The sequence below is a fragment of the Pseudonaja textilis genome, chromosome 1 (genome assembly GCF_049901715.1).
Source record: "Pseudonaja textilis isolate UNSWEBS1 chromosome 1, rPseTex1.2, whole genome shotgun sequence".
In the NCBI taxonomy this organism is placed as follows: domain Eukaryota; kingdom Metazoa; phylum Chordata; class Lepidosauria; order Squamata; family Elapidae; genus Pseudonaja; species Pseudonaja textilis.
This window is the reverse complement of record NC_141990.1, coordinates 112,396,503-112,412,082: the sequence shown is the minus strand read 5'-3', so window position 1 is coordinate 112,412,082 and position 15,580 is coordinate 112,396,503. Positions and strand designations below refer to the sequence as shown.

General features: G+C 34.8%; 1 protein-coding gene across 2 annotated transcripts in view; it reads right to left on the bottom strand.

Moving 5' to 3' along the window:
* Positions 1–15,580, bottom strand: part of ME1 (malic enzyme 1) — a 103,507-nt gene that overhangs the window by 50,942 nt on the left and 36,985 nt on the right. For both annotated transcript variants that reach the window (XM_026726776.2, XM_087914821.1), the window contains 2 exons: positions 11,442–11,517; positions 7,440–7,601 (listed from right to left, as the gene is read on the bottom strand). In XM_026726776.2, coding sequence (XP_026582561.1) covers positions 7,440–7,601; positions 11,442–11,517 — 238 coding nt within the window. The remainder of the gene's footprint in view (positions 1–7,439; positions 7,602–11,441; positions 11,518–15,580) is intronic.

Below are 15,580 nucleotides of genomic sequence, written 5' to 3'. Positions count from 1 at the left end.
ATCGGAGGCACCAAGGCGGCTAGCACAGCAGGGATTGCAGGGAAGGCGAATCCCTGCTGTCACCGAAGCCGACAACCGGAAGTCTTAAGTAGAATTTCAATGCAGAATCTTCAGAGATAGACATTCTAAATCTACTCCATTGCCGCTGCCTCCCCCCATAAGAAATATCCCTCTACAGCTTACATAGTGACAAGATCTGCAATGATTTGAAGTGAGTCAGGAAAACCTAAACTTTTCCAAATTTGTGATTCCTCCAAGCAGAGAAAAGTGTGAATTCCTTCTACCAAAAAAAAAAAAACCCTTGATATCAGGTAGCAGGGAAATAAGCCAAGCAACTGTATCAGGTAGAAGCTGACATCTCAAGTCCACATCAAATTGGAAAGCTAAGAATGAAATTTTTGGACAGATTTTTCAGAACTATTCAAAGGGAAGGAAAGATTTAAACATCCATTTGTTATCCTATGGAACACCCAGCTTTCTTGATTAAGAACTATGAAAGAAGATGCTCTGGGAGAAAACCTAGTTAAATGGGAGAAAGACAATAGGGTATAGAAAGACAATAGTAAGAAGTTCTGTAGGTTAAGTTAAACATGGGAAAATGAATTTTCACCTATGTTCTTATTTTGCCCTCTATACAAGGTGGACTCACTGCAAACATTTTCTCTACTACTGCTTAAAAATAAAACTCAGAATATCAGCTCCTTTTACATGCATACAACCTTTCTAGCTGTTTTTGTTAATGTGTAAGTGGAAAATAATGATACCAGTGAAAAACAGAAGAAAACCTTGAAAGCCAATCGTCATAAGCCTTCACAACTACAGCATTTAGGAAACATACTAATTTAGTCTAAAGATCAAACAACTGTAATTTTGGATGCTAAAAGTTTAAACGTTTAGTTGAGAATAAACACAAGTTTCATTAATTTTAATACCCAAATTCTAAATAGCCTTGCAACAAATAGATACATGATTGTAGAGTGGTCAGCATACAGTCTAACTGAGACTCTCGCTAGCTAGTACTTGATTTTAATTTATAACAGTGCCTTTAAGTATTTATTGAAAAGGCCTATAGAATCAATGTAAGTACTATTGTTGTTTTTCCAAAATACCCGAGTACACAAGCACACACACACCCATTACACTAACACACTTCAGGTGATTGGCAACCAACCACAATTATAGCTGTTTGTAGCGTCTTACAGTCATGCAATTGCATCTTACACTGGTGTTGCCAAAACTGGGCATTTTCTTCCAGTTTTTGGCAAACTGGGCCCATAGCAAACCACTGGTTTGTTTTGTCATTAAGCAAACCCAGTGGTTTGTGACTTCTTCATTCACTTAATAAGTGCCACAAAAAAGGTTGCAATTCTGTTGATTACTTTTCAAGAAAAACAGCCATTTTATTTTAAGAGATCGTTAATTTTACAACTGTCATGACTTAAGATTCTTAAGTCTAAGAGTCCATTAGGGTCATAACTTGAGGACTACGTGTACCAAAAATAAATTATGTAGCACTCTTGTTTTATACAGCTCTTTAAAACATTCTGCAAGGAGTCCTGTTCAAAAAGCACATGAAAATGAAGGAAGCAGTTAAATAGCCATAATCATTATCACATGGTAGTTTTGCTGTAAAGAAGATAGGACTGCGTGATATCTAAAAACATGAATCTTTGCCATGATTTTTGACAGTTTGGCTAATAGTGCTTCAAACCAGTAAAATGTGTTACTTTTAGACTTTATCATGCAGTAATGCAGTTTCTCTTTTTTTCTCCCATCCTATGCTTCAGAAACAGTGCATATTACTTTATATTAGATTTACAGCAGTTAAAAGCTATGGCTTCCTAAAACAAACCTTGATGCCTTTTTAAAAACAAAACCATCCAAACAGAACTCGGTCAAATACTGTTTTCAGCACTGCATTTCTGCTCATAAAAAGGCTGGTTGTTAGAGTGGACTTAACATGGAATTGAGATGTATTCAGGTTATTGAATCTAAATTTACCACGAAGCTTTGAACACTCTGGTGCCCCAAAGCGAGGAGGAGGAGGAGGAGGAGGAGAGGAAGAGGAGGAAGAAGAAGAAATATAGCCATTTAGTGCCCTGTAGTTGTAAATATTATTAATTGCCAGGAAAAGAATGTTTAATTTCAAACCAAAAATGTTTAGTTTATTGAAAACTGCCAGCTGCCAAGTTATCATCAAATGAAATATGTCAGCTAAACATTTTCAGTGTAATAACAAACAGCATCAACATAACTTAGCCAATGCAACTGAGAGTCAGGAATCTCTTACCAAATTTGTCACTCTTCTGGCATGTGTATAAATAAATACATGCTACTACAGAACAGATCTGTACAAGGAGAAAAGTAAGGGGATAGAATGGATTGTACATCTTTAGGCTGCTACATTACAAGTAATGGTTTACATGTGAAATACGTATTTTATATTTTAATGCAACATCTAGACAACTTGGCCAAAGAATCCATTTTTCTTCTGGAAGGAGTAGCAAAAGCAAAAGTCCTGAAGGACGCCAAGAGCAGGAAAGCCTCAACATGGGGAGGCCTATTTGATGTTTCTCCTTCACTGATTAAATTTGAAATTATTCCAAGGAAACTCCAGATGGAAGTGCAGACATAGTCAAATGCCTATATAACCCCCAATCACTCCACAATCAGGCAATTCACAAGAGCACTCTGTACCGAGGCAGTCCAGAATAATGGTAGGAACTATGGCTAAACCATTCCTATCCCAAGGTATTTTGCTTCTGAAAGGTTTTAGCCAAAATGTTAAAGGAAAAATTGATCTAGGTAAAATGATAGCAAAGGTATAATATCACACTGTCCCACTCTGTGCCATTGTGTTGAAATTCTTGAAACCTTCTAAGTTGCTGCTGCTGGTAATAGAATACTTTTTCATTTATTTAATGCATGAAATATTAATGTATATATTACTATTTATGTTCTTGCCAACTTTCTTTCCTGGCTAATCCACTTGCAATGTTCAAAAAGCCATCAGGACTGAGTAAAACTAGTCCAAAAATGTGACTAGACATACTAGACGTGCCAGTAACTAAAGAAATGGTTATAGTATTCTACAAAGTGTTTATATTAAAAATAATATCCATATTATTATTATTTCCTTAAGCTACAGTAACACATTTAAAGTAGGCTCTCATCACTTTGTCAAAGCCCAGTGTGGTTTAATTTGAAGTGTACTATATGCTAGTATTCTATTTTTTCTATTTTAATAGATCTTTAACTAAATTAGAGCAATTAAAACAAACTTAACTGTTTTTTAATAAATGTTGGATATTAGGAATGAAGATGATACTTATACAATACATCATCATCTTTTTACCCAAGGTATTTTTATATGATATCATAATTTTAATTTGCTACAAATTCTCAGAATGGTTAACAGGGTGAAAGAAGAATGAGATAGTTTATAATAAAAAGAAAATGAAGACATTTTATACGATAACTACAGGGACAAATTGACCAGCTTTAAAAAAAAACCAGCTGTAAATATCTGGTTCTTTTTTAAAAAAAACCTCTGTGAAAGATTCCTGTTTCTCATCTTCTAAAACATGGCATCTGTACATGGAAAAGTTCCAGAGAAATCTCATATACAGCAGCTTTCTGCTGTTTATCATTTTAAAGGATCCTTGGTATAAAACGACTGCAAATGTTTCATTCGTTTCCTAAAGTATTATATTTAAGTGGAGAAAGAGGCCTACCTAAAAATTTGCTGATTCTTGCAAAATGGCAGACATGCCTATCCAAATCTGAACCAATACTTCATTTTAAGAATGTGGTGTTTCAGTCATATGCAGAGATATAAAATCATGACAATCAAGATGGAAGTCTCAAAATACAAAGAAAGTTAGAAAAGTATTCTTTACAAACATATCACATCTGTCAGACTTAAGGCATTTTAAAAAGCAAAACAGTGTGTGACCATCTGGATGTAGTTGATCAACTTAATGTAGTATAAATAAAATAATAACAGATATAATCATCGAAGAAAAAAATGAATGATGCCTTTAAAAAAGAAAAAGGAAACGGCACAAAAGCATTTAAACTCTTGACTTCCCTACCACACAAATATTTAATAAAACACATTCCAAATGGCATATTGAATGATGTATCCATGTGCTATTCTGCTTAGTTCATTCATAACTCTTATATTTGTGATAATTTTATATAATTTGATTTTTTTTGTAAAATGATGTATTTGGATCATTTTTATGTACTGATGTTAAATTGGTATCATATGCTCCAAAGATGAAATGTTCAACGTTAAATAATATATTGGAAGGAAGGAAGGAAGGAAGGAAGGAAGGAAGGAAGGAAGGAAGGAAGGAAGGAAGGAAGGAAGGAAGGGAGGGAGGGAGGGATAAATTAATTAATTATCTGGAGTTATTAATCTCATCAAGTACCAACTATATGAGTGGCACAAGACTTTTCAAGAGTGGCACATTTTCAAGAAGGTTGATTCTGGAGAGAGGGATTTGAAAAGAAAAATATCAGGGATATGAACAAGAATGGTAAATCAGCAGAACTGATAAATACTGATAAGGATGCTGAGTGTTGTCATAGGGAGACATCAGGGAAGAATAGGAGGCTAACATCCTTTACTTATAAGCACAATATAGCCCAAAATTTCTGATGCTATGTGAGACAGTTGTTAAGTACATTTTGCCACATTTTATGACCTTTCTTCCCACAGTTAAGTGAATCAATGCAGTTGATAGCTTAGTTAACATGGCTGTAAACTGAATCTGGCTTATCCATGACCCAGGGACAGTGCAATCATCATAAATATGAGCCAGTTGCCAAGTGTCTGAATTTTGATCATGTGATCATGGGGATGCTGTAACAGTTGTTAAAGTCATAAGTCACTTTTTCAATGCCACTGTAACTTTGAACTGTCACTAAATGTATGGTTGTAACTCAAGGATTACATATAAGCCCTTTTGATGTAAATATGCTACCTCCTTAGTGGATCTAGACTCCTAAATCAAGACTATCATAATCACCCAGAACCAAGAAACAATGGGCGTAGTTTTATCAACTCCATTCTAGATGAAATGCATAGGTTTTGTCCAGATAGCTGCCTCATCAAACTGAAACTTTTAATAAACTTCCCTTTTTGGCATTTCAACTTGCTATTTGATAGCAATCTAATAACACTATTTCACTCCAGCTAAAATACAGAGATGGAATTTTATACAGTAATACAATTCTGTATTTTCAGTTCTAATCATGGTTAGCTACATTTTCAAGAGTTCCAAGACAGAGGTTAACATAATTCAACATTATATATATTTTTGCATGCATACTTTTTGAATTAAATTTGCTGTGTAAATAAATGGGCATATGATTGAATTATCTGCATGTGAAAATATCTACAGTATTCCTTATTCATTTTCAAAAAAGAAAGAGAACCAAATAGATTGATATGCAGCTTCTTTCAATCTAATGCTGAATGGGATGACTACAATACTCCTAGAATTCTGTATTCAGTATGCCAATTTTTCTGGTATTTTTATCCTAATATATAGGGAAGGGGAGTATCAATTTGGGTAGGATACTATAACACAATTATCTAAAGCAAGGCACTAGCTAATACTCTATTTATTATTATTCCTTAGGAAGAAAATAGTTTGTTATAACAAAATCCTCCCATTTGACTTCTTCTGATATTCAATTTTTTCTCAAGCTAAACAAATAGAGGCAGCTCTAATTGACAAACTGTACAGTACAGTATGTATTTGCAACATTTGTCCTTAATCAAGAAACCCTCCCAAAATTAATCTGAGAGGCTTATTCCTTTTCCACAAGTGGTTTATCTTAAAAAACTATCTGGTCCTTGTGGTTTTGTTCTCTAATTTTTCTTTTTTCCTCCAGTCTCCTTGGGATGTAAGAAGAATAGATTCAGAATTCTCTCTGAGATCCAAGTTTTTAAAAGACACATTTATATGGAAACCATAGAACTTTAGAATAAACTCACATTTCAAGAACTACAGCTGGTCTTCAATATTTGAAATCTTGAAGTTAAAAAGGGAAACGTGGGGGTAGGCAGGTGGCCATTTTTCCAATTTGGCTCATAATTTATGAATCAAAATGAGATGGAACTTGGAGGAAAATAAATTATGCTTCTTATATAGTCTACCACTGAAAGCAAGCATTTCAAAGTATTTCCAACCTTCAGGGAGGGGAAATCCTTCTGCAAGGAATTTTTTGTGTCGGCTAATGAACAACAGGTTGTTCTAAACTGTGTGAAAATGCTGTACAGACACAGCCTCAGAGTAAATAGCTCTTTGACTAAGAACTAAACTAAACAGATCTGTCAGGTGCTGGAAGTTCTGGTTGGCATTTAAACCAGCATTCCATTTTTTTTCATTAAAAACAGCATTTAACAACAACAGAAAGTTTCCATCAAGTAATTCACCTAACGAGTTCACCTAACAGATTTAGTTTCTAAGGATCTTTTTAAACTTCAATTGACAGCAGGGTTTACTAAATCTTTTTTTTAATTTCTTCACTGTAGATTTTGCCAATATTTCATCGTCTTCCTTTTCTAGCACATTCTCCTTACGCAATTAATATTGAAGCTCATTTCAAATAACCCTAAAACAATACAGAATACTTGTGATTAAATAGAACCTCAGTGTTAATATGTCTGTTTTTATTATAAATGGATGGCTTGCTGTCTACCATATATTTCATGAGACTGCATCCTGCCTATCTTGATATGCGTTGAAGAATCTGGACTATTTCCTGATTTTCAGGTTCAGTTCATTAGTGTAAAAAGGAAAATCAACTTCAGTTTCAGTTTTAAAATCTCAGACAGTATGTCTTCTTGGGATGAATATATCAGCAATACAAGTAGTGATGTTGCACCTAATATTCTTTCCCTATAGGACTCAATTCTATATGAAGAGAACTAGAGAAAGGACTGCAATATTGATATCCAGCATGTGCATGAGATGTGAACATGGTCTCTTATTCCATGCCAGAATAAATAGAACCCAGTTCCTACTTATTCAAGTAACAAACATTGCACTATTGTAAGAAAATCGTGCAAAGAATAAAGCCTAGGTCGGCTATCATTATGCTCTATCACCTAGGAGTCACTACCTTGTTCAAAGTTGCATTGATCTTCCTTTCTAACTTTTGTGCCAACTGCACTATTCATGATAGTATGATCCTTGTTGAAGCAAAAGTCTCCGTGTTTACAGGCAGGAATGAAACTGGGATAAATACTAGGTATTAACAAATTATACCTCTGAGTTATTGCTGAAAAATATTTTTTTCTGGGGAAAATGTTAAACACATTGTACCTTTTATTAATGATTTGGCAAATATTACTGCACAGTTTTGCCTGTTTCTCTCTTGAAATATGTCAAAGACTGACATCAGCATGAAAAAACAGTTACCTCATTGTCAGTTCCCACATCGAGCATAATGGGCAGACACTCCTGGGGCTTTACTCCTCCACACACTGTGTAAAGTGCTAGTTTACCCACCGGGATGCCCATTCCATAACAACCTAGGTCTCCAAGGCCAAGAATACGTTCTCCGTCAGTCACCACAATCGCCTGTGGAAAAGTATGGTAAGCGTTATAAATCTGCAAAGGTATCCTGAATTCTTTGTTATGATCAGTTTTAAGCTCTGTCATGCTATTATTATTTTCTAAATAACTACAATGAATGAATGAATAAATAAAATAAAATAATAAAATAAAATAATAAAATAAAATACTGCATTTTCTTTAAGGCCATTATTTAAATAAATAATTTTTTGGTCAATCAATTATATGGGCTAAGCCAATTCAATCACCACATGAGAAACAACACATGACAAACGAATTGAGCATTCCCTTTAATGAGGCTCTTTTATTTCCAGAATGGATAGTGGGTCTAATCCTACTAATAAAAGGAAACAAGGCATTTTTAAAAACAATTTCCCTTTCCCTCCTGCTATTCCACAGAGTTGCCTATTCTCCCAGAGCACATTTTTCAGAGAATACAAGATAGTGAAAGAAATGGGCAAACGTTATATATTTTTTAAAATTTGTCAATATTATCACAAATATAAAATATATTTTTGATAAAAGAAAATATACCAATGGGTATAATTTTCTTCCTTAAGGGTTTAGATAAAGCAAATAAAATGTAACTCTCTGGTACAATGTGTGCTTTAAGACAATAACTTCCATCTGCAGTTTCTATTACCGAATTCATTGGAGAGTTCTGGCTAACCATTTATTTTTAATAGATGCTCTAATTAATTCATTATTTAAAAACTGCAACATTTTTCTGTGATGCAAAGAGGAAGAAAATTAGCAATCCTGTTACTAAAACAATCTATGTGATTGAGCGTGAATAGCCCAGTACCATCATCCTGAACATTTGCACTAAAAACATAACTGTTTAACACATTGCTTTAACTCCTCTGAGTAATGATTCATGGTTTGTGATGTACATTTCCCACTCTGAGTAATGATACTGTGCTATTTACAGCTCAAGGATTTAATTTCTGACAAGATGCTATTGATTATCAACCAATTAGGCGTAGGGAGCCTTTATCAGCCCAATTGTCACATTTGTCTCAGGGACACATCCTGGGCAATGGGTCCAGCCAGCCCCTTCATTCTTCCTTCCTCTCTCATGTAAGCCCCCCTTAACAATTCTATATTAATAATTTCATGTCCTCGAATTGGCATCTACCCATAGATCATCCCCCATTGCTTTTCATATTTACAGAAAAGGAATCCTGCACAGGCACTCCTGTTTTCAGAAATGTCCAAAAAATGTTGAACTCTGAAGGAGATGTTTTCTTTTACCTAGTAAAGCCTTCTTTGTCCTTTTATTTAGTAAACCTTGAGAAAGCAATCCAGATAGGGATGGAATATGGATGGCTGGAGGGTGAGAAAACCCCTAGTAGAATGACTGCTCAGTTGAAGCAGTGGGTCAAAAGAAGAAAAACAGCTGGGGCAAAGGCTCTCTTTGATATAGCCTCCCAACCAGCAGGATTTCCTGGAAATTAGGATTGGCAGCAAGGGTTGAGGCAAAAAGAAAGAAAACAAGATGGCTGTGCAATTACAATTACAAAGCATTTTGCTTGAGACTATAGTACTAGGGGGAAAAACACAGGGTTTGTTAAGAAGACTCTACAAAACATTAACAATATGTATTAAATATATCCAAGTTGTTTTTGCTATATCTACAGAATTTGGAATTTATCATGATATCAAGAATTATAGATTGAGAGGGAGAATGAGAGTTGACTAAAAGAATTATTATATAACACTACGCTTTATTCTAATCTACACCTTCATCCCAGCAACGTACTGTGCTCAATATCTGAATTGGTCTTGGAAAAGAAGAAAATGTTCAATTAACATGGTTACAATTTTTGGAGCTGTTCTAGTAATCACATTATTTCTAAGACTTTTTTCTTTTTTTATTGCCATGTTTATCATTTTTGAGGTTGTGTCGATTCTTTTATATTGTTGGATTTGTTTATATTATTGATCAGCTAAGCACACTAGAATATAATGCATGCTGAGAAATGACTGGGAATTGCAACTGGTTTAAAATATTGTCATTAGGCTGCTAATAAGTACAAAGTACAGGGAACTTGGTGTTAGTATGTCAGATTTTAGGCACAATTTGATGTACTGGTATAGGCCTCTGAAATCCTAAGTGGCTTATATCCCCATTGTCTAAGGGAAGGGCCATCCTAATAGTATGGGTATATTGATCTGCAGGAGAGGCCCTTCTAAAGAGATCCTGCAATCTATAACTCATCTATCTCACAGACGAAAGAAGGTCTTCTCCCGCAATATTCCTGGTCCGTGGAACTGCAAACATCTCCATTTTGGAAGATGTCAAGGCACATGCCTTTTGCCAGGCTTTTAAAGGTAATTACAATTACCACTGGGTTTATTTTATTTTTTACAATTCACATTTACTGAATATTAGCCACCTGAATAGTAAGCAGAATATAATCATATAAGTAAACAAGGAAAAAAGCAATATGATGGAGGAGATGCTGAAGACATACATAGTCAAATGATGTGCAGATAAGAAGACCCTAGGAATCTCTTTCAATATAGTTTCCCCACAGTCGCTTTAAAAATATGTGTAGAATAGTACAAATAAGAAAACTGCATAAAACACAGATAAATCATATTCATGAATCATCCTGCCAAATCAGCTGTTATCTACCAGAATTAGCACGTCCAAAGTTCTTAAGGGAAAGAATCTCAGCTACCTGAAGCTTCTGCGCCAGGTGTTTTTCACTGCAGTTTCAACATTTATAAACAAAAACAATCTGTTTCTTGTTTTTCCTGTGCTAATCCTTTGAGAATGCAACCATTGTTGCTTAAGAAACAGGTATTCAATGATACATTCCACAATGATTACATATTTCTGTTCTGGCCCCAAAAGAAAATATCTGTAAGCTGGTGAGAGGGGTAAGACCCATCGGTTATTGTCACAGCTATTCCCCAATTGACACAACAGGGAAGGATCTGGCAATGGTGCAGCATCAACTGGCAAACCACCTGCTCTACCAACCCTGCATGCCTTTATAGATAGCACATATACCTGAAAGGGCAGCCAAGATCTGCAGATTATACATTCCACTGTAGAGATGATGCATACCAAGTATCCAAATAATTTCAGGGCTCCCATTCAGAGCTCACTGAATCAAAAGGAAACCTTTAATAAACTGACAATGCTGTTCTCACATGAAATGTGGATTTAATCATATTAACTTTCTATTTCATAAAAGTCAAAAGGAAAAAAACATTGCATTCTCTTAGAAATATAAATTTAATAAACACACTATTGCTTAGCAAACATATTTATAGAAAAAGCTAAGTAGGCTATACTGGCAGGATTTTAAGAGCTGTGAAGTAAGTTTTATGTAACTTATTTAATTGAACGCTGTAATATCCCACTTCTCCCAATATGTGTCCAATATATGTTCCAATATATAAATAACCTCAAAATGTGTGTCCTATGCTAAAATATTATAACACATGAATATTTTTATTCTTTCATATACAGTATGTTGGAATTTTTAAAAATCCCCAAAGACTTTTCGCATAACAATTTTAACTTCAACCTTTAAAGTTATTCTTTGTAGTGCTTTTGAAGAAAAAAAGCAGGCTAAAACTATTTTAAATAAACCTCAAGGCATTTTACTATATCAGATCGAAATTGAATAAAGGTACTTTTATTATTTATTAAAAACCCTACCATGTTAGAAAAAGTGCCAGCTTGCTTTCTCTGAGACATGGTACTAGATTAATGGAATTTGAATGGGATATTCCTATATCAAAGCAAAACCCAACACTATTGCTTATACCAGTAACCTACAAACATGATTCTAAACCTGCACATACATGCATCTAAGAGATACCTACCTTTATATTAGTTTCAGGCCATGCTTTAAATAACGTTTCTATACGTCCTCGATCATGGAAAGTGATGAAGAGTCCTCTGTAAGGAAGCAATTCAAACTTTACATTATTTTTAAAATATGAAACCTTTCCTTCCTTCCTTCCCACAATTATATCTTAATTTGACAACTTTTATATATACAACTTTTAGTATTAATTTAATATATTGCTTACTGTTTTGTTAGTCATTTGCACTGTATTAATCACATTTAGCTTATAATGCAATGACACTTAAGTTTTGTTTAGAGAAAGCGTATTAAATATTTTACAATATACCTTGGAAGATACCAGCCTTTTCCTCTATTTAACCACCCATATTTACTATCTGTAATTAATCTTCCACACTCCTATATATATTATATTTCTTCTTATTTATAGCCTTTTACTTACAGCCTTCCAAAAATATATTTTGAAAAATAGATGCCACCAATTCATGCTTTCTGTTATACACTTTAGTCCTTTCATTTAAATTAAACCTTCATTTACCCACAGATACCAATCAACTTCACTCTATAAAATCAGACAAAGATCAGTCACTTTAGATCAGCAATTTACCAGCCATTTAAGATCAGCCACTCAGACTCCTGCAGAAGTCATCGTAACAAATAAGATCACCTTCATTTGGATTGATTATATCCTTCCCTCTTTTGTTTCACAGAAACAAGAGCATTTTAAAAAGTTATTTCATTTCATCTATTAATTCTTGTTCTTTTTCATTTAGTCCTTCTGTATTTCAAGGACAATCTTCTGTATGCCATGCTAATCACCAAATGAACCTTTGGCTACTCGTGGCTTTGATCAATTAAAGCTTTCATACAATGTATTTAATAAGCTAGAGAAAAAATAGGCTATGCTACTAGCTTTAGTCAATACCAGCAAGAAGCACAGTCCACACTTATTTTGAAATGATTCCCACCAGCATAACAACATCCCAATTTACTCAAAGGATGACCATCCTATTCTAGGCATGCTAAATTCCCTAATCTAGAGACAGTTTATGTGGAAATCCACTCTTGCCTAAATCCAATCATGAAGGCTTCTGCAGTATAGTAACTTACGGGGTAAGCATGTAATGATTACAATTGTGAAATGGAGGGATTTTAAAATTTTATCTCAAACCTGATCGTTTAAAAGTCTAAAAAAATAAATACATAAAAAGCACCATTTAACACCATTCTCAAGAATTGCCTACCTACATACTAGTGCTTGGCAATGTTTTTGTGAGCTGAACAGTGAACGCCATGAAACACTATTGAAGTGTATTTCTATTTACTGTGGGCGGCTCACAAGAAAGGAGAAGGCTGCAGAGGAGGACAAGAGGGAATAAATTTAACAAATAAAGTATAACAAGGTAACAGAAACTGGACTGGTATGGAAAAAAATAAACACACGCACACAGTGCAAAGAAAGTTTTATTCTCCCTCATTAAAGACCTGAGAAGAGAACCAAGTCTTTAAGGCCCTTCAAAACAGCAGCAGGGTAGGGGCTATCAGGTTCTCAGGGACAATCTCAGGATCTCAGGGGCCAGTCCAGCAGTGGGATCCTACCTGTTCAGTGATTGCACGCGCACCTAATGTGCACAAGCAGCTTTCCACGCACCAGCTGAGGCCTGCAGCACCAATCAGCTGAGAGGGTAAAGAAAAGAAAAGCGCAGGGATGAGTGAGAAGGCCTAATCCTCTCAACTGGTCATCGGAGGCTTTTTTTACTACCAGTTCAGCCGAACAGGGCTGACTTGGTAGCATACCACCACTGGGCCAGTTACTACTTACTACAAGAAGATGTGCTTCCAGGGAATGAACAGGTAGCATCATTTAACTAAAGAAACCCAAAATGTGCCAATTATGCCGGATCAAACTGGACAGGAAGATACTATGGGAGTGAGGTGAAACCTCAATTAACCAGGTTCAAATCAGTTAGACTCCATCCTGATTTAATGAACATGAATTCTAGAAAAATTGTTTTCCAATATTATAAACTAAGATTAGAAAGCATGGAAAATTCAATAAACCTTATACATATGCACACAGAGGCAGTTGGGAGCATTTTGTGAATGTGGAAAATGATGATTGGTCTAATGGCTCAAAAAAAGCTGTGGCCTAAGTACAGTCACATATTCCAAAGCAGCTCTTTCAAAAAAAAATTTGAACAGCTTTAGTTATAATTTAGTCTTTACTCTTTACATCAGCTTGAATTTGCTGGCCCTATAATAGGATCAACTGCAGAGAGGAAGATGCAAACTAATATTAGAATCATGCAAGTCAGAAACAGAATCTCCAAACCAAATTTGGCTATCTTTGGGCACTGATGACATATTTAATATAGTTAATACGTATATTCCCATGGTATCCTGTTAAGCAGTTTTCTATAACAGCTTAAAAGTCATAGGACTAAAGATATGTCATCCCTAAATTGTTATAACATGAGGTATTTGCAATGTTTTTTTGGAAAATTCCTTACATTTTCTTAAGGATTAAAGATCAAGCTTGTTGTGACTTTTGGATATTTAACTAAATTACTAACATTAAATTATTAAACTTGTCATTTTTAAAAGATGTTGCAAAATACACGTACAATCTAGGTCGCCCTGTCCTGCTTTTGGTACTTTGTTCAAGAAAAGCTGAATGTAAAATAAATCCTTATAGTAATAGATACTCTATTTTATGAGGAAAAGGTTAAAATAACATGGCTCATTTATCCTGGGAAGAGACTCTAAAGTTAGCTATATTGTGTAATTCACAGAGGGATTAAAATACTTCAGTCAGGATATTCCATGGATGTTTCATGGAAAAAATATTAATTTGGATACCAACATTAAAAAATGTACAGTTTTAAAATAATTCCTTAAAAATGGCTACAAGGAGTTAGTTCCTGATTGAAAAATAATATTCAATTTTTACATTCAGAAGATGGTAGATTCAATTTCAAATATATTCAAACAACACTTAAACTAGTAGTACCAAATTATTTCTTGCTTCTATGTTAAGATTGTTCTATTGGAAGAATTTATTATTATTATTCAGCATATAATGAGAACATGACAGAAGAGAAGTATACCTATGTATAACTAGAAGAAATAAAAAGTTGTTATTCTGACCTCCAAATTAACCATCAGTTATAGCAGCTCTTAAGAAATAATTCCACAAGATTTCTGGAAAATTGTGCGGTATATACATCAAATCTCCACATCTGCTACTAAGAAATAATCTGAACCAGAAACGCCTGTTTCCTACATTGTTTAACATCTACAGTAGATGAAGCCATTGGGTGTAGTCATTCATTGATTCAGAGTGATGTGTCATCAATATGAAAATAATACCCAGTTATATCTCTCTGTCCCTAACCAGGCAGAGGATGTAGTGGAATTTCTGACATGGTGCCTGAAGACTTTTAAATTCTGCGTGGGACTGAACTCTAACCAAATGAGTAGGAGGTTCCAGATACACGTAGTCCTCGACCACAATTGAGCCCAAAATTTGTTTCTAAATGACACAGGCTGTTAAGTGAATTTTGCCCCATTTCTCACTACTGTTGTTAAATTAGTAACACAGTTGTTAAGTGAATCTGGCTTCCCTGTTGACTTCGCTTGTCAGAAGGTCACTAAAGGTGATGGCATGATCCCAGGAGACACCAACCATAATAAATATGAACAAGTTGCCAAGCATCTGAATTTGGATCACGTGACCATGGGGATGATGCAACAGTCATAAGGGTACAAAACAGTCGTAAGACACTTTTTTTAGAGCCATTGTAGCTTCAAATGGTCACTACATGAGTTGTTGTAAGTTGAAGACCACCTGTGCTTTATCTTTGGGACATTACCCTGCTGGTCTGATGCTGGATGCAATTCACAATGTTGGCTGTCACCTTTAAAGCCTCCATGGGTCAGGGCCTGAATACCTATAAGTCCGCATCTCATTTGTTGCACCTATATCTAGCAAATGAGTTAGTCTTGAGTCTGTTTCAAATGTTAATCAAATGTTTTATTTTGCAGTATCCTTCAGTGTTTGGCAGACTCCATTTATATACAGGATAAAATAATTAAAATAGGAATTCCTGTTGACAGATAAACATGAATGCTAGTTGGGATCATGTGGAGATTATG